The 21,085-nt window shown below is 32.7% G+C and overlaps 2 protein-coding genes and 1 long non-coding RNA gene across 5 annotated transcripts; all 3 read right to left on the reverse strand.

Moving 5' to 3' along the window:
- Nucleotides 1-2,421: 2,421 nt before the first annotated feature.
- On the reverse strand, nt 2,422-5,559 carry LOC105761774 (uncharacterized). Of its 3 annotated transcripts, none has more exons than XR_008191311.1 (4): nt 5,372-5,559; nt 4,783-5,174; nt 4,639-4,690; nt 2,422-3,993 (listed from the first exon to the last, which is right to left on the reverse strand). It is a non-coding gene; the product is annotated as an uncharacterized LOC105761774 (long non-coding RNA). The 3 variants fall into 3 exon arrangements; XR_008191310.1 differs by having other exon boundaries at nt 2,422-3,796; nt 3,874-4,690; XR_001123797.2 differs by having other exon boundaries at nt 2,422-4,690.
- Nucleotides 5,560-7,264: 1,705 nt separating this feature from the next.
- LOC105761744 (alpha-xylosidase 1) lies at nt 7,265-12,273 on the reverse strand. Its single transcript, XM_012579640.2, has 3 exons — nt 11,704-12,273; nt 10,928-11,610; nt 7,265-9,448 (listed from the first exon to the last, which is right to left on the reverse strand). Exons 1-3 carry the CDS (start codon nt 11,928-11,930, stop codon nt 7,569-7,571), a joined length of 2,790 nt encoding a protein of 929 aa, XP_012435094.1. The 5' UTR covers nt 11,931-12,273; the 3' UTR covers nt 7,265-7,568.
- A 4,869-nt stretch (nt 12,274-17,142) lies between these two features.
- LOC105761756 (uncharacterized) lies at nt 17,143-20,788 on the reverse strand. The gene is made up of 6 exons (XM_052623773.1): nt 20,477-20,788; nt 19,965-20,266; nt 19,624-19,848; nt 19,520-19,546; nt 19,404-19,430; nt 17,143-18,805 (listed from the first exon to the last, which is right to left on the reverse strand). Exons 2-6 carry the CDS (start codon nt 20,253-20,255, stop codon nt 18,752-18,754), a joined length of 624 nt encoding a protein of 207 aa, XP_052479733.1. The 5' UTR covers nt 20,256-20,266; nt 20,477-20,788; the 3' UTR covers nt 17,143-18,751.
- Nucleotides 20,789-21,085: the final 297 nt, after the last annotated feature.

Here is a 21,085-nt window from a genome sequence, read left to right on the forward strand (position 1 = left end):
TTTAGTTTACTTTTTATTTCACATTACAGTATAGTTACAGTATCTAATTTTATTATCACCGTTATTTTTACACAAAACGCATCGCCCATTTAAACTTATGCTTAATAAGAGATCCGAATAAAATTTTCCCTCCTCCAACCTTGCTATTAGTTACTGTATTGTATATATAAAAATTAATTTTTTATTATGTGGAAACTAAAACTTAAAATTTAACTTTTTTTTTTGAAAAGTTAAATCTTTTTTCCCAGCAAAGCTAAAAATTAACATGTATTAGTGGAATAGAAAAGACTTTAACGTAAACTCGATTCTAGTTTGGACCTGATTTTTTAAAAGATTTCACTCAACTTAAATCTAATTTCAATAAAAAAAATTCAACTCTAACAAAGCGAGTAGGGTCAGAATTAGAGGTGCTCATGGCCGGGCCGGGCCGGGTTCGGGCAAGGCCCAGAAAAAATATGGGCCTAGAATTTTACCCAAGCCCGGCCCGGGCCGTTTTTTAAATAAATACCAAAAATTTATTTTAAAAATTAAAACAAAAATTAAAAAAAGTATTTTAAAAATATTTTAAAATTAAAAAAATTAAAAAAGTATTTTAAAAAAATTTTAAAATTTAAAAAATTTTAAAAAAGTATTTTAATAGTATTTTAAAATTAAAAAAATAAAAAATAATAAAAATATTTATTATATTCGGGCCGGGCCAGGCCCGAGCCAAAAAAGTTGTGCCCGAGGCCCGGTCCGTTTTTAATCAGGCCTCGTTTTTTGCCCAAGCCCATATTTTGGGCCTATATTTTTATCCAAACCCTTCCATATTTTGGTCGGGGCCGTCGGGCCGGGCCGGGCCGGGCCGCCCGGCCCATGAGCACCTCTAGTCAGAATCTGTGTTTTGAGATTTTTGTCACCCCTAATAAAAAACCAGCTGTCAAGATGTTAGGGACCAAACATCGACCATACCCCCCGTATCTTAAAAGTATAGGGTTAATATACAAATTTCCCTACTTTAGATAAAAATTAAAAATTGTCATAATACTTTAGTTTTATTGATACTTGTCGTTGCATTAAAGTTAAATGTAAATTTATCACTTTTGTATGATTAAATTATGAAATTAAAGTTTGATTTTTAATTAAATTTTAGTATTCAATTTAATTTAATTTAAATCATTTTAAAATCATTTGTAAAATTAAAATTACATGTATAAAGAATATTAAAAACCGTGCTATAAGAATATATATAAACTTCTAAAACTGAAGACTTATTAATAAATGAAAAAAAACAAAAAAATATATAAAACTTAAGATAACATGGTCCCAAATTGACTTGTGAAATCATTTATTGTTCTAAAATACTCTCAAAACAGAAACAGATTAAGAAGTTGATGAAGAAACACCCACTTTTCATAAAAAAATAATTGTTGGTGATCGGTGAAATTTTAGCGAACGACAATCACCGCCATTTGTCCATCACAACTTGTGAAGACAATAAAAATACATATAAAATAGATTTACAAACTGAAAGAGAAAAAATATGTAGAGTGAATGAAAAAAAGAAAAAAAGAAAGGATTGATAGGAATGAGAAAGAGACAGGTGATAATCAGCCTAGAAGTAAGCACCACCGCTGAATAAAATAAAATATAAGAAACAAACTATTTAAAGGAAAAAAGTATAACTTTTTAATGTAGACTTTGTGTTTCTTATATAACTAAAACTAGATTCAATAAATGTTAAATTAAAAAATATATAAACTAAATATCAAATTTGAGATAACACTTTTCATTTCAATCCACTATCGCATTTTGCCTATTCATTCTCAAATTGATGGATTTTCCCGATTAATCTGTACATAACCTCAATCATTGCTCGGAACGGGATAAAATCGAAGATTATTTATCGAGCAGGAAAGGTTCTAAGAATTTAAGATAAATTATAAAAATAATTATCTCTATTTTTAATTTTATTTTGATCACTTAATTATTAATTTTTTCAATTTAATCATTCAATCTTTTAATAAAATATCTTTTTATTTTAGTCTTTCCGGTTAGCTTTTGTTAAATGAGTGAATCAAATAAATATAAGTTAAAGTACATAAAAGATCCCTATATTATAGAGATTAAATTAAATTAATTTTATTATTAAATAAATCAATTTAATCCTTATACTAAAAAAATCAAATAAATGCAAAATCATAATAGACTTAACGTATATAAAATATCTTGATTGTTTTTTCAATTGAAATTTAATTTCAACTAAAAATTCATTTACAAAACTACAAAAGTTTTAAAAATATTAACTTTGTTAAACTATAAATGATATTTTTTAAAATAATTTACATTAAAATTATTTCAATTTGGTATTATTTAATTTTTAAATTATCCGACTAAATTAATCCACTTGATCCATTGAATAATAAAGGGACTAATTTACCATTGAATAATAAAAGGACTAGTTTAATTAAATTCCTATAATAAAGAGAGGTCTCAAATACATTCACCTTTATATACACGACTTGAAGCTAGCTAGCAAGTAAACTCGAGGGCAGAGTGGACGTAAAATCAAAGCGTCCATTTTCTAGAACAAAAGTTGAAAGAAGCTTAAATTTTATATAAAGTATGAGTTTTTAGTAAAGTTGAGGAAGGGGAGAAGCTTTAACCACGGTTTCAAAGGGGGGGGGGTGTTAAATCAAGCTCAAACTTTAACTTCTAACCCCTTTTAACTCGACCTAGATTATACCCTACTAATAAACAAGCTCGTTTTTTTTGGGAAATGCCAATCAAGCTCAAGCGTATTGCACCTTTGATCAAAACCTTGAGCTTAGCCACACCTGGTTTCAGAATCCCTTTTTTCTTGGTCTCATTTGATATAATCTGCAAAAGCAAAAAGGGCATAACAGTTTTTCTCTAAAAGAATATCAGCAATTCGACTTCAAAGCCAAGCTTTTTACGCCTATCGAATGCAGTCCAGATTGGCACGCTAGGATGGACCAGAACATAGATACTGTTTTGTGACAAATTAGGGCAATTCTTCATTGCTTTAAAAAAAAGCTTTTTACTTCAAAAGTACTTTTCTTTTTAACTGAAATTTTTAACTTTTCAAAAATACTTTTCAAAAATTCTTCTGAGAGAGATAAGTTAAAAATTTTAAATTTTCCTCTTCCAAAAATACTTTTAGTGCTTAATTACTTTTCACCCTCTAATAACATAAATTTTTTGATACTTAATTACAAATGTGTTAAAATCATTAATTAAAATAATATTTCATATGTTAAAATATTAACAAGAAGTTATAATAATTTTTATATTCTTACTAAAATATAATAATATTAACTAATTTAAATATTATTTAAATATATATTTATTACTTAATAATAACATGTCTAAAATGAACTTTTATTTCTCAAAATACTTTTTGACAGCAATGTTAAGCACTCAAACTTTAAACTAAACTTTTCAAAAACACTTCTCAAAAATAATTTTGCACAACACTTTTCAAAAGTAATTTTTCACAACACTTTTCAAAGATATTTTTCAAAAGCAAGGAAGAATTTGCCCTCAATAGGTTTACCACAACCTTTTCTGATTCTGAATTCCCCCCGTTGAGTGTTTTTCAACGCATTTAAAGCCTTTGAAATCTGAAACATCCACTTTGGCGATGTCCCTTCCACAAAGTTGTTTGGGCAAATAATCAAAATTAGCATTTTCATTCTTCAATTGTTAGGGGCAAATCTCCTTGATCTTGATCAGGTGTAATAGGCTCATTAGTAGCAGATTCTTCTGAACAAAACCATGGAAAGGCTGCAGAGAGCTAAAACAACAAAAAATAGGCAAGTGTTGTAAGTTCGAAGCGATATATATATTGTAATAGAGAAATTACATCGATACCTCATTTTTTCAGAGTCTAGTTGCCAACCCTTGAAATGTACGAGAATATTAATAAACGATCGAAATGAAGAACCATGCAGAAAGGCAACCCCAGACTGATAACTTGAGAAATTAAGAACCCTTGATAGTGCAGAAGACAGAGATGCATCAGAGATACAGATGCACCACAAATTAATCAAGGTTGATTTTCCAGATCACTTTTTTTTGTCATTGCCATTAAGTTGGCTCTGATCATGATTTTCCAATGCATAAATATAAAAATTTGTATTCATGTATATCATACCCCTCTTCTTAAGGGCTCTAAGAACGACTCAAGGCATTGATGTAGGATATATACGGCAAAAAAACAGAGATCAAGACATGCATTTTCAAGTTTGTAGCTTCAAACGTATAAACATGCAAAAGCTTGTATATATATAGTGCTTAGAAGGACTCTAACAATATATACAGTTTTCAATGCAAAAGTCCATGCAGAATTGGAGAAGCAGGGAGAGTCCTGAACATTAGGTTATTAGGTCTGACATTAAACTTCTTGGTTGTTTGGATTCTACAGTTTGCTTAAAGTGTCTGTTTGACGCATACTGTGATACGGGTATCGAATATGACCATCAAAGATTCTTCTAAATACATTAAGAAAACTAAAAGAACTAAAAAAGTTGAACATGCATGTGTTGGGCATCAATCCTTATTCGAAACTCACCACAACCAAACCAAAGTACTAGTGTGATTTATAAATAAGAAGGGTTTATAGTATAATGTGCATACAATATTATTATTGAAGGTTGCATAGCTCTCTAGCTTCTTCTTTTTTCAACTCCTGAAAAATTACGTCAATTAGAAAGTTAAATGATTATTTATATAAAGAAATCAAACTTAAGTAATCAAGTTTGAAATTTAAACATCAAATACCTCTAATCATTGTAGATCAAATTGTTTAAACTTCTAGTGCTTTTCAAACAATCTCCACTTCGACTCAGCTTCTGCTAAAATGAAGTCAATGAACTTGTTCTTGGAGATCAGTAGACCTACAAACAGCATGAAGGAGGCATCTAAAGTACAGAGGAGACGAACTATCTCACCGACGGAAGCAAAAAGAAAAAGAAACCAGGAAACGATCTTGCTTCCTCCCAACACTAAGTTCATCGGTTATCAATGGAAGTTCGTTCGTCATTCTGTCCTTCAGATGCGCCCCCAAGCTGTTGAAGATCCAATCGTAGTTCCCACATCAAAACCCTAATTGTTGCTAAGAGGCCAATCCGTGTTATTCAAAAAACTGCCATTGTTTACCATTTTGTACAGATCTGGGAAATTTAACTCAGATCAGATGATGAATCGGGAAAAATAGTCAAATGAAAATCATAGAGCAAGCAAATCAACAACACCGAAATGTTTTTTTTTTTTTCAAATAAGTGATATAAAAAATTATAAACTAAGGAAGCTCAATGATTACGAAATAGAACCAATTAAAAGAAATTCTGCAAATTTCAGTAGTACTCACAGGTAGAGGAGAGGGGAGAAGGTGCAGCTGCCAAAGAGTAAACTAAGGAAATGAAGCTATTTATTGAGGTAGGGTTTTAATAAGATGGTTAATTTCATCAGTCCCCGAACTATTAGTCAGATTCTAAATAGTCCTAAGCTTTAAAATGTTTTGTCTCGATGTCTGCTTAAAGGTTAAATATCGGCTTGGATCAGATTCGGAGAAAGAAATACAACCAGCTACAATGAGTAAGGGCGATTTAACTAAGTAAAAACCAGTTAAATTAGAAAGGGATAATATACTATATGGTACATGTTTTGATTTAAATATTCAGTTTGGTACTTAACCTCCCTATTTTTTTCCAGTTCTTTACCGAGTTTGACTTCAATGTTCACTTTAGTACCCAAAATTTTTCCAATTTTACAGTTCATCCAATTTTTATAAGCCTTTTGTATAAATTTATTGAGTTTGAGCAAAAATTATGTATAGGGATAAATAAATTTGGATCAATCATTTATAAAATGAAAGAATTTGTATAAAATTTGTGACATATATTTTAAGTTAAATTGAGATTTAGTCCTTATATTTTAATTTGATATAACATGACCCTTTATTTTTACAATGACATTAGTTAACCCCAACTAGTATCTTTAATATTCTTGTTAAACTATTGATGTGAATTACTCTTAAAACACTTTTCTAATACACGAAAAAATAAGTTCAAATGAGTATTTTTAAAAATAAAATTAGCATCAGTATTTTAACAAGAGTAATCAAAACCGTGGGCTATTTAATACGATTATAAAAGTAAAAAAACTAAATTACGTGAAATTAAATATAAATATTGAATCTTATATTTAAACATAGTAGAGAGATCATAACCATAATTTAACACAATCATTTATCGTTTGATTTAATAAAAACATTTAATCAATAAAGTAATTATAATTATTTTAACAATTATATACAATTATATATTAAAGTTTTAATAAACATTTAATAAATAATTGTTATAACCCTACTTGGCTTGAACACGTGACATGGCGTGAAACTACTTGAAAGGCATTCATAGATGGCCCTCCGCCTCACATCATCCGACTAATACGCTTTATCTTCTAACAAATCATCCACTTTTTAGCAAAAACGCGTTTATCTCCAAGAGAGGACCACTAAAATATACCATCTTCGTACTATCTCAACAAAGAAAATGTCCTAACAACCACTCTACCACCTAACTGATCACACAAGCTAATCATCACTATCAAAACAAAGGCGTCCCCTGTAAATACCTAAAAGAAAATGAAGAAATGATCTATTCCCCTTTCAGCAACCATAAATGTAGGTACAATATACGAGCTTTAGATTTTTTTGTCTTCGGTGATTCGAAGGGCATAGATTTCAAAGCTTTCCTGTAGCGTAGCTTGTAAAAACCATTAATGGACATGCCAACACTGTTACTGTTCAACAATGAAAATGGAATAAAAAACAGTACATAACACCATAATCATCAACCTTGTACCCCCATTTTCATGGACATGCCAAAGTTCTTTCCAACATAAGCCTGAAAGTTCCACCATTAACGATTTCTTCTTGTCAACCCCATCTTCAACATCCTGCAAATGCATCTGCTCCATTGAGCTCAATTCTATGTTGGAAGCACCATTGGCTACTGGACTTCCATTAATTTCAAGTCCAGACGTGTCTACACTTCCACTCAATGTCTCAATCCCAACACTGTTATTTTCTCAATTTTCCAACCTTTGTCTAAAGCAAATTTACCCTCCTGTTTGAAAACCGATGATCTTCATCGGTTGATTGGGCTTTTGAAAAATATGTCTTTTTCTTTTTTGGTGCCTTTCAAAGTCCATTCGAGCAGCAAAGCAAACAAGCAACTTTTTCACAGATATTGGATCATTACGCATAATAACGGGATTTATTTGTGTTCATCGGATTGATCATTTAGCCCAATAGACTTTGAGCCCAAACCCAAGATCTGTCCTGAATTAAAAAACAACTGAAATTATATCATCAAATTTCCATTACTGCCACCAAGGCACCAATCAAGATTTGAACCCCCGTTCTTTTGGCATGGAGAAGGATGACTGTTGCAGTTAAAGTTCATCGCTTCACCATGACGAACCCCCCCCCCCAATTAAGACAAACAGTAAACCATCAACAATGAAAATGGAAAAAAAAATAGTACATAACACCATAATCATCAACCTTGTACCCCCATTTTCATGGACATGTCAAAGTTCTTTCCAACATATAAATTCAAGCCTGAAAGTTCCACCATTAAAGACTTCTTCTTGCCAACCCCATCTTCAACATCCTGCAAATGCATCTGTTTCATTGAGCTCAATTCTATGTTGGAAGCTCCATTGGCTACTGGACTTCCATTAATTTCAAGTCCAGACGTGTCTACACTTCCACTCAATCCCAACACTGTTATTTTCTCAATTTTCCAACCTTTGTCTAAAGCAAACTTACCCTCCTGAACTTCTGACCAGATCTTCACCGATCCCTGCTTCAATGTGGCGTATAAGTCAACATATGTTGAATACCCGTTTCCGAGTTTCATTTCTGGAAGCTCATCATCGTCGAGATAAAGGTTGCCTTTGGCTTGTGCTTCGCTAGCCCCGGCAGGGAAGGTTACTATAAGAGTAAATGGTGTCATTCTAGCTTCCTTGGAGATCATTCCTCCTTGCTGCATTGGTAGTATGGTGTTTTGATACAAATGTACATTGACCACATGCAACGGCGCATCGAGCATGAAGTACTGTCCCTTTGACACTATTGTTTGTGTCATATCAAAGAGATTGTACCAAGAACCGGGTGGGAAGAGTGCTTTGACTGATGTTTTCCCCTGCTCAAGCACTGGAGACACCATAAGACTGCTTCCGAGCAAGAATTGGGTGCTCAACCCATAGCACTCCTTGTAAGCAGGAAATGAGAAGAAAAGTGGCCTGGCTATTGGTGCTCCGCTTTTATGAGCCAAATAGTTGAGTGTGTAGAGGTAAGGAAGAAGTTTATACCTCATACCTAGTGCATTTTGAGCAGATTTGGTTACAGTCTTCCATTGATAAAGCTCCTGCCTTGGAGAATAGTAATTTGCATGATCCCTAGAGAAAGGGTAAAAAGCACCGACTTCAATCCAACGGTTACACAACTCTTCAGTTGGGGCAGGATAGAACCCACATATATCTGCACCAACCATTGGAACCCCAAAAATACCAAAGTTCAACACTGTAGTTATAGAATACTTCAAATCTTCCCAAGTGCCCTTATTGTCACCTGTCCAATGAGCAGCATATTTTCCCGAACCAACATATGTAGATCGTGACAATATAAATGGCCGTTTTCCCTCAAGCCCTTGGAGTGCCTTGTGAGTTGCTATGGCTTGTGAAAAGCCGTAAAGACTGTGAGCATCGTACTCTAGAACACCGTTGTAGTGAACTGCACTAGTGGCAATAGTTTTGAACCCAATAGGTACCTGCAAGCCTGAAGCATTGATCTTGTATGGTGGATCGTCCCATCTCGTCTTTGTTATGTTCTTGCAGTCCAAGCAACAAATCCAACCAGGGCCAGTCCCACTCGGGCACTGCTTGCCTTTCGGTATCGTGCACTTCCCAGAACAGAAGTTCGAAGCTTCATTCATGTCGATCCAGAGACCATCAACAGGGACCAGTTCATGGAAACGTCTGATTTCATCACCCCACCATGCAACAGTTTTAGGGTTGAGGAAGTCCGGGAAATTAACAGCCCCGGGCCACACTTGGGCCAAGTAAGGCTCACCGTCATACTTGATAAATACATCATTGGCAATGCCTCTTTGGTATACACCATAACTGGAATTAACACCAATTCCAGGATCAATAATGACAATGTATTTCATGCCTCTGTTATGTATTTTGTCCAAGAATGCAAGAAGCTTAGAACGAGGGTAGTTTACGGGGTTGAGGGTGAAGTCCTTATGGCCATCCATATGATCATCATCATTCCAGATCACATCAAGTGGGATCTGAGCCTTCCTGTAATTCTCAACTACATCTTCAACTACAGAGAGGTTATGGTAACCCCATCGGCATTGGTGAAACCCTGTAAATCAAATTTATAGAAACAAAGAGAAAAATGATTATATTTTATTCATCTCAACGTCATGGTAAGATACTAAGATAATCTTCAAGCATCCTCCTCTTATGAGTATCTCTAAACCAGTCAGAGGAAGCTTAACGTTACACAAAAACAAAATCTAATAACCAATATTATATATGTTGTTCACTTCTTTTAACTTGGTTCCATTTTCACAAGACTGAGAAAAGAAGACCATATCAAGTATTGGGGTGAAACACTACAGCAAAAGTTCATGATGGCATCGAAATGACAAGACATAAATGCGAGGATTCCTCTATAACTCAAGTAAATATATTACTATTCTACCTATAATCCATGACAAGCAGTGACAACTCCACATGCTATTGCCATAATACAAACTCGTCAGTCAAGATCATGGGGATATATAATATATCACATGTATGCTCTGTTTGCCCAAGCATTGTAAAAAACACAAGCCTCACAAGTGAGTCGTACCTGTTTATTATACGTTAAAAGGTACCTTTGTCGAGGGAAAAGTACTAGTTTTTAACTTTGATCATGCATCTACCGACACAAAAGGTGCTATAACATGAAGGTAGCACACAAAAGTTCACTTTACATACCCCATAGGCTAGGGACCATAAACTGACCATGTGTGGACACCAGACACACTACTTGAGGGTGCACTTAAGGTTAGCATCAAATCAGGGCCTAATAATTAATTGCCCAAAGCATTATGATAAGATGTCACAGTGCCCATTTGGTTTCTATCTAACTCACATAGTCAAGATGAAATATATATATATAGGAGAAAACTGGTAAAATATGAGGAAAAAACACAGTGCCTCATGGGGGCTTTTACTAAATTATTTATCTAACAATTAAAGACCTAAAGTGCCTAAAGTCATTTCATCATTGATTAAAGAAAAAAGATCTCTTAGATCTAGAAAGTTGGTTCTGCATAATTATTAGACACATATTGATGGGGACTTTAAACAAAGAAAATAAAGTAAAATGTGATATGGGACCAATCCACCTAACCATATTAAAATGGGAACAAAATATCTTCATCTTAAGCTGATTGATTAATGGATCATATCAGGGGTCTACATTGGCCAACAAGATATAAATCAAGTGGCCCAGGTTTCCCTACATCTCCTAATCGTCCATCCTCATCACATTTAAATCTGTGGTGTTGTCTTACACCGACATATTGCCCTATAATGATTCAACATTATGCAGCATATGGTTTATTTAATGCAACATTTATCATCAAAATCTAACCTTTTTCCGTATAAAAAAGGGAATATTAATCGTATCATAAAAGATTGTTTTTGAGTCAATTCCATTAGATTTGGCTTGAGGCTTTTTTTCTATTAAACCCAGCACAATTTCCACAGTGAAGAACATAAACAAATACTTGAAACAAAATAGGAAAACATTAAACCTAATGCAATGCAAGTGAGAAAATGAAAAGCATACCTAGAGACCAATAAGGCATGGGAGCAGGCCTGCCGATAAAAGAGGTGTACTGATCAACAACGTCAAGGGGAGTGGGGCCAGAAAAGAAGTAAAAGTCAAAAACACCACCAATAATCTTATATGTCAATGAATTCCCTTTGTAAAACACATCCATGCCATTGCTGTTCAACAAGAGAACAGCATGTGCAAATGGCTCACCACCCACATTCCTCAAGTCCATGTAAACAGGGTGGGATCCGTACAAATCAGTGTTGAGGTTAATAGCCGACACATCGGTTGTGTATAACGTGTAAGGATCATTGGGATACAGCTTAATGCCATGCGGTTGAGTGTTCTCTCCAAGTCCATACAGTGAAGCATCTTTAGGCAACTGTGTGGATATCTCCAAGTACTGGTCCTTAAACACCATTTCTCCGAATGAGTCCGACCCACCAGAGCTGGAATTGAAAAGGGTCTGCCCATTTGATTTCCTTTTCACCGCAAAGCTAAAAGGGTCGGCTGTGAAGCTGAATATGAGCTCAGACCCTGCAAGCTCCGACACTGTTAAAAGGTTCTTTCTTGATCTCCCAATCGTTTGCTTCAATGCGGGTGGTTGTTCCCTTGGTAAAAGATTATACGGAACTTCCCATCTCTGCTTCTCAGCATCTGTTATGTGTACCCTCAAACGATCTCCCGTATCATGCCTTTAGAAACAAAAAAAGGAAGAAATTTTGATTAAGAGGAATGTAAATGCAAAAGTGGCAAAGATTAAGAGTAAAACTAGACTGATGACTTACTTGACATAAAGTTGCAAGAGAGGAATATCAGGACCATAAATGTTGTTCTTTTGCTTGACCTGAAGGTGACCCAAAAAGCCACCATCAGAGGTCTCCTCAGCTGAGATCAAACGGTACCCTTTTCCAACCTTAGTGGGAACAGAAGAAACCCCTCCAAAGAAACATGATAATAAAACCAGAAGAACGTAGAGGGAACTCAAAGAAAGTAGTGAAGCTGGAGAGAACATTGCTTAAACAATGCAGAGAGCAAAGAGTGTTAAAAGGACTATATATAGGACTCACTGAATGAAGTAAGTGGCAATCATTTGATGCATGAATAGGGTGGTCTTAGACACGCTCAACAAAGCCTCCTCTCTACCGTTTTGCCTTCTCAAGAGAACCCAAAACGAAAACAAAAGAAAATCGAATTCGATACTGCTAGATCTAGCAGAAGAAAAAGAAGAAAAAAGGATTAGAAATCTATGGCTCTGATTTTTCTCTCTCGAACACTAAACCCCTAAGAAAAAACCAGCAAGAATAGCCTCTTATCGCATTGTTTCGAACAGTAATATAGAGCACACCACCAGAGTGAAAAACAGTGTAAAAAGACCGACTAACAGATTAAGGGCTAGTTCTTTATTATTTTTTAGAAGTGATTTTGGGAAATTTAATTTAATAGTTTTGAATTTTAACTTTAGAAAAAAATATTTATTAAAATAACGTAATTTTATTTTTTTATTCGAATTTTTGAATATTGTAAATTGTATAATTTATATTTGAATTAAATAAAAAATGTTAATTTTTTATTCGAGTTGATCTAAATAATTTAATTACCTTGAAAAACTCAAATTATTTAATTAAAATTTTAAATTTTTATCAAATTTTTCAAATCGAATCAGATTTTTCTCATTCTATCCTATTTTCCTAAAATTGAGGAAAAAATTAATATTTATTAGTTTACCTTCTCTCTCAAATCAACTACCAATCTTCCCATCTCATGCGGATCATGTTTCGCTGCCCTAATTTTTTTTTTTTTTGCACGGGGTTTTTTAACTAACACTTCTCACTCGCTATTGTGTATCCACGCTCGCATGCCGCCTTAGGATTGGTCTAGTTGATGGCGTGTTGAACACACGCCTTAAGTGAGAGAGGGGATAGAGCTTCTTATGTCCGCTTCTCTATTTTGGTATGAACGAAGCGCCGCGATTGGGCAACGTATTAGTGAAGGGTTCTTCAATTTTTGGCGTTTACAACAGGATTCCCTTCAACATTTGGGTCTAGGGCTCTACTAAATTACGATATAACCACTGACTTTCTTCTACGGTCTACGATTCCTTCGCCTTTACCTTTTCTTAATGCCCTTTTTATCACTTTTAATTCTTTAGGGAAAATCTCCCTGTTTTTCTGCTCTTTTACTGTTCTTAAGATGTATGTATCGTATGATGCATGTGATCATCACCATCATCCACCTAATAAACAAGGTCATGCATGGTCACGTGACTTGTGATGACAATTAGCAAGCAATGGACAGTATGCTGTTTGCATTCTTTTATAATAATTGGGGGTTGAATTTATTACGGTGTGGGCAGGCATTCACTGCTGTAGATTTCGATGCCAACATGATCACATGCCAAATAAAGTGGTTTTTTTTTAAATTTAAGAAAATAGCTCACTTTTAGAGAGAAAATATGATTCAAAGAGAAAGTGTACCCAATGAAACGAATTTTCTCATATTCTCTAAAAAATTTTTTTTAAAAATTAATTTATTTGACCGATAATTTTTTTTGGTCTATTTATGCACATAAAAAAATTATATTTTTCATAACTTGCTTTCTTTTTTCTTTTGGTGTTAGTAAGGGACAATGTTGGTGGTATACTTTGGTCCCAATTCTTGTTTTAACTGATTCGTTTTCTTTCTTGGATGGTTGGGAATCGATTTGTATAAACAAAGAGATAGCAAAAATGGAGAGGAATAGACACAAATATTTTTCGTAAAAAATCCTCAAAGAGGAAAAAATCACAGGTAAAAAAGGTATATATTTTTCACTAAATAAATAAATAAACAAAAATACAATATAGAGAAAATAAATATATATATACTAAACGTACAAACTCAAAACCCATAAAACAAAGTCCTAACTCAAGAACAAAACTATCTCCTTAGTTACCATGAAATTCTTACAAAAAGCTTGTTTGCAACTATATCTTGTCGCTCCTAAAAAGAAAAGTCATTGTTGATAGGCATGTCAAGGTAGAGATACAATGATCCATTTGAATAAGTTTAAATTAGAGTTTTAATCATACTAAAATATCCCTGTAATAATCAGCGTTTAATTGAGAGAAACAGTTCTAATTGAAGTTTAAACCGTGACTATTAAATAGGAGAACACATCCTGATGTGCCGACTTTTCTTGTCATGATGTCAATGCCGCATTTGCCTGGGGTTTACATCACATTGTCCCGACGATCCGTACCTACATGTCATGATACCAAGCCTGTTTTGACTCTTCTTCAACTATTCATTATCATTATCTTAAGTACTTATAAATTTTCCGATAAATATTAACAACACCTAAAATGAATCAACAAATTCATTGATATTGTTGTTGATTCCTTTCTTGCTCTTACTATTTTTATTTATTTTACTTTGATGAAAGAGATGAGAAAAGACCAATGAGTAGGATGCAATAAGGGCTTGTGACCCTTAAATCATGTCATTAATTGCCCAAGTATGTCCACATTTTGCATGTCATATAATTACTCTAATCTCATCCTATTTTGTCCTTTTAAGGCATCCGCACGTGTTTTCTACCTATTATTACGAAGAATGAATTAATAATTAAATTTTTTATTTTTTTGATATAATGTCTAATATTATTTATAATATTTTTTTGAGCCACAAATAAAAAAATAATAGTTTCAACATACTCGAACTCACATTCCAAATGAACTAAATTTCAATCTACAATAACAATAATAATAGTTTAATACTAATGACGAGGTGTTAATAATAAATAATCTGAGATACGAAGCATTATTATTAAAATGCAATTACGTGCCTCGATTGTTTATGAAGATTGAGGAGTTACCGCCCCCTCCCCCAGATGTTTTGCAAAGTTCGATGTCTACTGTCAGCAAGAATCAAGCATTAGGATATTAGATGTGAGACAAAAATCTTCTTTGGCTTATGCACACTCCATTATTTTACTTTTTAATTTTAAAAATATGTTATTTGTTTTCAATTACATCCCACAAAAGAAATGTGAATTCTTTACTTTAGTTTTGTTATAATCCACGTCGACAATAGTAGTAGAAATGATCGCAAAGTAATAAGAAAATAAAATGAGAAAATATAGATTTTACGTGAAAAATACTTATCGAAAAAACTACGGGTAAAGGAGGAGAAATTCATTATGTTGAAAAACACACAATACAAGAGGAGTTCGACTACATCTATTTAAGGGTTAAACAAGTCTGTTATAATCAATGTTTAATAGAAAAAGTATAGTAGTCCTATACTAATTCAACCCTCGACTGTTCGTCCTCTCAGAATTTTTAATTTTGTCTCTCTATTTTATTTTTTTAACAAATGACGAGATTTGAGTCATATAATTCTAAAAATTATCATCTTATTTACGGATGAAATATAACGTTGAACCAATTGAAATTTTTTTAAAAAGTTCTGCCTTTTAGTTTTTTTATCTAACTCGACTTTTGATTTAATTGAAGTCCAATATAATTATCAAACATAAAACGATATTATAAAGAATTATATTAATTAAATAGTTTATATTTTTACATCCATAAAATGAACTTGACCGTTAGAATGCAAAGAAGCAAAAATAAGAGGATAACAAGCTTTTTAATTTATGATAATCGAGAATTGGGAAGACAAATTAGAACAGAAGATGTAGGAAAGTTGTCGAACATGTGAATATTGTAAGAAGATTAAGAGATTGTAGGGGGAAAAGCATTGGAAAATTATGGTAGATCCAGTATCTTCGGATCCCACTCTGGTTCTTAGGGGTTTATAATTTGGTTAAAATTAAATTAATCAATCGGTGATCAAATTTAATTTGGTCAGAGGTTGGTTAATAATTTTTTGGAATTTTGTTTATCGATTAATTCAGTTAGAAATCGAGTAATTAATCGAATTAATCAAAATAAATAATATATATATAAATAATATTTTTTTTATATTGACAAAGTATTTTTTGAACTATTATTTTTTATATTAATAAAAATATGTAATATGTTTTTTGAACTGTTAAGAAAAATTGAAAATTATTAAGTTTTATACTTATTTTAATCTAAAAATAAACGTGGTGAATCTAACAGATCTGAAGAAGAAGGTAGAGGAAGAGTTTTGTGATAAGGGGAAATGGGAACAGTCTAGGAAAAGTTGTTGTAGATGTTGGGTGTTACGGGCTATCCGATTCTCAAGGGAGTGGGCGATAGAGGTGCTCATGGGGCCGTCTTGCTCGAAATATGAGAGGGTTCGGATAAAAATATAAGTCCGAAATATGAGTTAGGGCAAAAAAAAGAGGCCCGTTTAGAAAATGGGCCGGGCCTCAGGCACAACTTTTTTAGCCTAGGCTTGGCCCGGCTCGGCCCGAATATAATAAATATATATTTTTTAATTTTTTTAATTTTAAAATATTTTTAAAATACTTTTTTTATTTTTTATTTTTAAAATAAATTTTTGGTGTTTATTAAAAATGGGCCGGGCCGTACTCAGATTTAGGAATTTTTCTCGGGCTGGGTCTAGATAAAATTTTAGGCCCATATTTCGGGCCGAGCCAGGGACATGGGCCAAATTTTTTGGGCCCGGCCCAGCCTATGAGCACCTCTAGACTTGGTGATTAATGTTGTTTATTATTAAGTCTGTTTCTTTTTAGTTTCCTTTTATTAATTTGTGGTTTTTATTTTAGGCCTGGGTTAGATTTGTTTTGCTTTGGGCCTGAGTTATTTTTGGTTAGTTTGTTGTATAAATTCTTACTTTGAATTAATAAAAACCTTGCTCATGTTTTATTAAAATATATATTAATTTCAGTTAATTCGATTATTCCATCATCTCCTTAAATTAGTTATGTGGCTGTGAAGTGGCATTTCCGACTCACATCTCGGAACTCGAAGCACTAGTATTAGATTTAAAATTTTATTTCTTACAAATAAAATTTACAAATAAAATTTATCAATTTTATTTCAAAAATATTATATTTGTTATATTAAAATCTTTATCAAATTAAAACTTAACTTAACAACTTCCCTTTTAATATAACAAAATATTTTGATAAATTTTGTTTTTTGAATAAAGTATTCCCTTTTAAAATCAATTTCAATTAAAGACTCGATTTTGTTTTTGAAAATTGGTCATAAAATTGTAGAAATTAATTATCAACAAATTTACTTTTTTCTCCCTTTTTGATATATCAAAACAAATCAAAGTAAAGCTTAAAGAGAAGGAAAATGGTTAGTCCAATAATATAAGCAAAAAAGTAATGAAGTAACATTTGAAATAAGAAAATAAACATTTAAGGATCTCAGAATAGTAAGCAAAACAATATAAAACATCCAAATAAAACATGGAAATCCATGAATGCAAAATGAGTCCTAGCTATCTTGAGGAGGCTGTGGTGGACAGAATTGAAACGGAAGATGAGCAATACGTTCCTCCAATGCAGACATCCTAGCACCTAAGCCTCGAACTTCATCACGGATGCCACTAATATCATCTCTCAAAGAGCCAAGTGCGTTGAGTATAGCTGAAGTTCCGGCAGAAAAAATTGGATATTGTGGTGGAGCTTCAGCGGGAGGTGGAACCGAATCACCTCCTTCAACATCTTCACCTTTATTATCATGGGGTTCGACTTGAACAGCCTTCACCCATGTGTCGTTGCCAGTGTCGAAATTCTTGTTCAATGCTTGTTGTAAGCCAATGGAGTCTCGAACATTCACTTTGTTGTCATTATTGGTATTAATTTCGTTTTTCAACTCATTAATTTTAGACGATACACCAACTTCCTTCATATGTGGACATACAGAATAATACTGAAATAAGAAACACGAAAAAACATGTCATAATTTAGTAAAAGTACCGTGGAGAGCCCTATACTAGGAGCGAAATTGTATTTTTCCTCTCTCTATTCAAAAAATGAGCAAATTAATCATTATGTGTTAAATCAAAGAGCAAACCAGACATTTCGGTTAAAAATTCCATTTATTTGTACTGTTAAAAATTGACATGGCTAACGAAATAACCATACAGTGACACGTGACGCGCCACATGTACCTCATATGGGCATATAGAAGCTAGTTTTTAAAAATAGAAATTGATAAAATTTTTAATAGAATTGCCAATTTCCTCTTTGATATAACTATAAGGATTAATTTGCCCATTTTTTGAGTAAGGAGGCAAAATGTAATCCAACTCACACCTCTATGACACTTTTACTATCATAATTTAAAAAATATGATAATACTAGTGTTACCTTTTTGGGAATATGGATTTTGTAGTTTGGATTTCTTTTACTACATAAAATTTTATAATATCGTTGTGTATATGATTATGTAGAAATCAAGCGGGATTCAATGTGTGATTTTGTACTTAAAAAAATAAAACATGAAGTTTTAAAACAATCCATATTACGGATTTTGAAAAGGTACATAATTTGATACTTGAATTTGACACTTTTTTCAATATAGAATTTGTGTTATTTTTAGTCTAAATTGATACTTGTATTTGACAAAATTTATATATTTTGGTACTTGAAATTACGATGTTAACTTTTTAATCTTTAATTCGGATTTTATGGTCAATTGATGAAATTTAATTGCTAATTATAAAATTTTATCAAATCATCTCTAAAATCCGAATTAAGCACTAAAAACTTAACAACATTACCTTTAGTACCTAAACATATAATTTTTTGTCAAATATGATATCAAATGCATCACAAAAATAACACGAGTACTATATTAAAAAATATTAAACTTATAAATAATATTTATGTCTAATGCTATTTTCGAAATTCAAGTTTTCAAATCTACCGATCATCACCTACCAATTTCATATATATATATATATGCCATACCTCTTTTCAAGAGTTTCCAAGTCACATTCCTGAAATTTAGGAGAAATATAAACAAATTATTAAAGATGCAAATAAGGGCAAGTCTAAGGATAACTTTAGATATTGAGACCTAAAAAGGAAGATATGGGTAGACAACAAATTGATCAAGAAAATATGATTCAACATATATAGTCTTTTCAAGCTATGTGACTTGATGTTGGTGTTTGACACATTTATAAATATTGGTTTAAAATATAACTTTTGAGATTTTTAAAATATATGATTTAGAAAAATTTAAATATATCAAGATTAAACGTGAATCCATATAAAAGCATTCATACTCGAATCCAATTAATATAATTGAAAATAACTTTTACTAAATCTAGAAAAGAAGTGTAGTAGATGAAGAAACATATTACATTGTGCTTAGGTTGATAAACGAGGAACGTACCAACATATATTTGAATATAGGTATATTTTCAAATACACAAATATGTATCTAATGCATAAATCCGAATCCAAACAAATAGCTGAAGAAAAATACTTTTTGTTATGTCTAAAAACAAGTTTAGTGGATAAGGACGTGGGACTTTATTGGTACTATGCCCTACTATATTAGTTAATATCAATGATAAGAAATGTGCATACCTCATTAAGGAACGTTGCCTCAAGTTTCTTTACTTCGTTCAACATCAGAAAAACCAAGTTAAATCGTTAGATCAAGAGGATATCGAACTTAGTAATTATATTGTTACTGTGCTTACCTCAACGTTGTTTGCTTTGTGCAACTCCTGAAAAACCAAAGTTAAATTGGACAATTAGATCAGGAAACCAAACTCAGTAATTCGATTGGTAAACATTAGCACACCTGTAGTTGTCCATCTACACGATTGAGCCTCTCTTTTAGTTCGTCCATTTTCTGCATCGCCTCATCCTCTTTTAAACGGCCTGCCTTGAACTCGGTTTGGATTTCACTATTTTTCTCCTTAATTTTTTGGAGATCAGATAGCAGTGGCCATTTCTCTTCAATTTGATTGATGATGGATATAACTTCTGGACAGTTCCTTAGCCAATCCAAAAGTTTTTCCTTCACCTTTATGCCACCAAATACACACAAAGCAAGTGTCAAAGTAAGAGACAAGAGAAAATCTTTCTCATGGTTTTTGCTTCAGTTGATGTGAATGGGTAAGTTCAGTTAAGAGAAATTACTTTACATATTCTTCTGTTGATTTGGTCAGTGTAGATTTTCCCACTATGCTGTACAGTAAGCTCTCCCACACTCTCTTCTCCACCGGTTACCCGGGGCAGGCACTGCTTCTTGATGCCTCTTCCTTTTCCTTTATCTTTCTGATTTCTTTTCTTTCCTCCGGTCATCATCGAGCTCGAGGAATTCACCTGATAATGATCGGCCGATGGTTGTCCATCAGCACCATTTGGCGCTCCAGGTGTGGGTATCATAACGATATCCCTATGGCCACTGAGACTAGACCAATTCGTCATCTTACACGGATCTGAAAATTTTAACTCAAATCAAATTTCTGAATCTAAAACAATCAAAAGATTTTCCTAATTCAGAACAAAAATAGAAACAAGCAAGCAAGTCAAAATCATAAACTAACAAAACTTAACGGATATGAAATTATAAATTTAGCAAAAATCAAAGCAATACATGTACAGAAAGTGAGGGGAAATGAGTTAAGTGAATTGAAATAGCAACTCACTGCTTTGATGTAGTGTGGAGAAGAGAAGAGAAGGAGCTGCTGCTGCGTTAATGGTGAAGAAATGATGAAATCCATTGGAGAAGAAGTTCTCAATTAAATAGAGGCTTAAAGTCGAAAGCAACTCGATTAAAAAGTTGGATCGAGAGAAAGAACACCAGGGATCGAGAGAAAGAACACCAGGGATCAAGAGAAAGAACACCAGGGAAGTGTCACATTTGACTTTTGGTTAATAAAATTACCATTAACATCCCTTTACTTTTTAAAATTTAAGATATTGAGACCTGAAAAAAGAAGATAAGGGTAGACAACAAATTCATCAAGAAATATGATTCAACATATATAGTCTTTTCAAGCTATGTGACTTGGTGTTTCACATATTTATGAATATTGGTTTAAAATATATCTTTCGAGGTTTTCTAAAATATATGATTTAAAAAATTTAAATATATCAAGATTAAACGTGAACCCGTATAAAATCGTGAATCTATCTAAAACATTCATACTCGAATCCAATTAATATAACTGAAAATGACATTTTACTAAATTTAGAAAAGAAATGTAATAGATGAAGGAACATATTACATTTAGATTGAATTTATAAATGAAGAA

Source organism: Gossypium raimondii, chromosome 11 (assembly GCF_025698545.1).
Source record: "Gossypium raimondii isolate GPD5lz chromosome 11, ASM2569854v1, whole genome shotgun sequence".
Lineage (NCBI taxonomy): Eukaryota > Viridiplantae > Streptophyta > Magnoliopsida > Malvales > Malvaceae > Gossypium > Gossypium raimondii.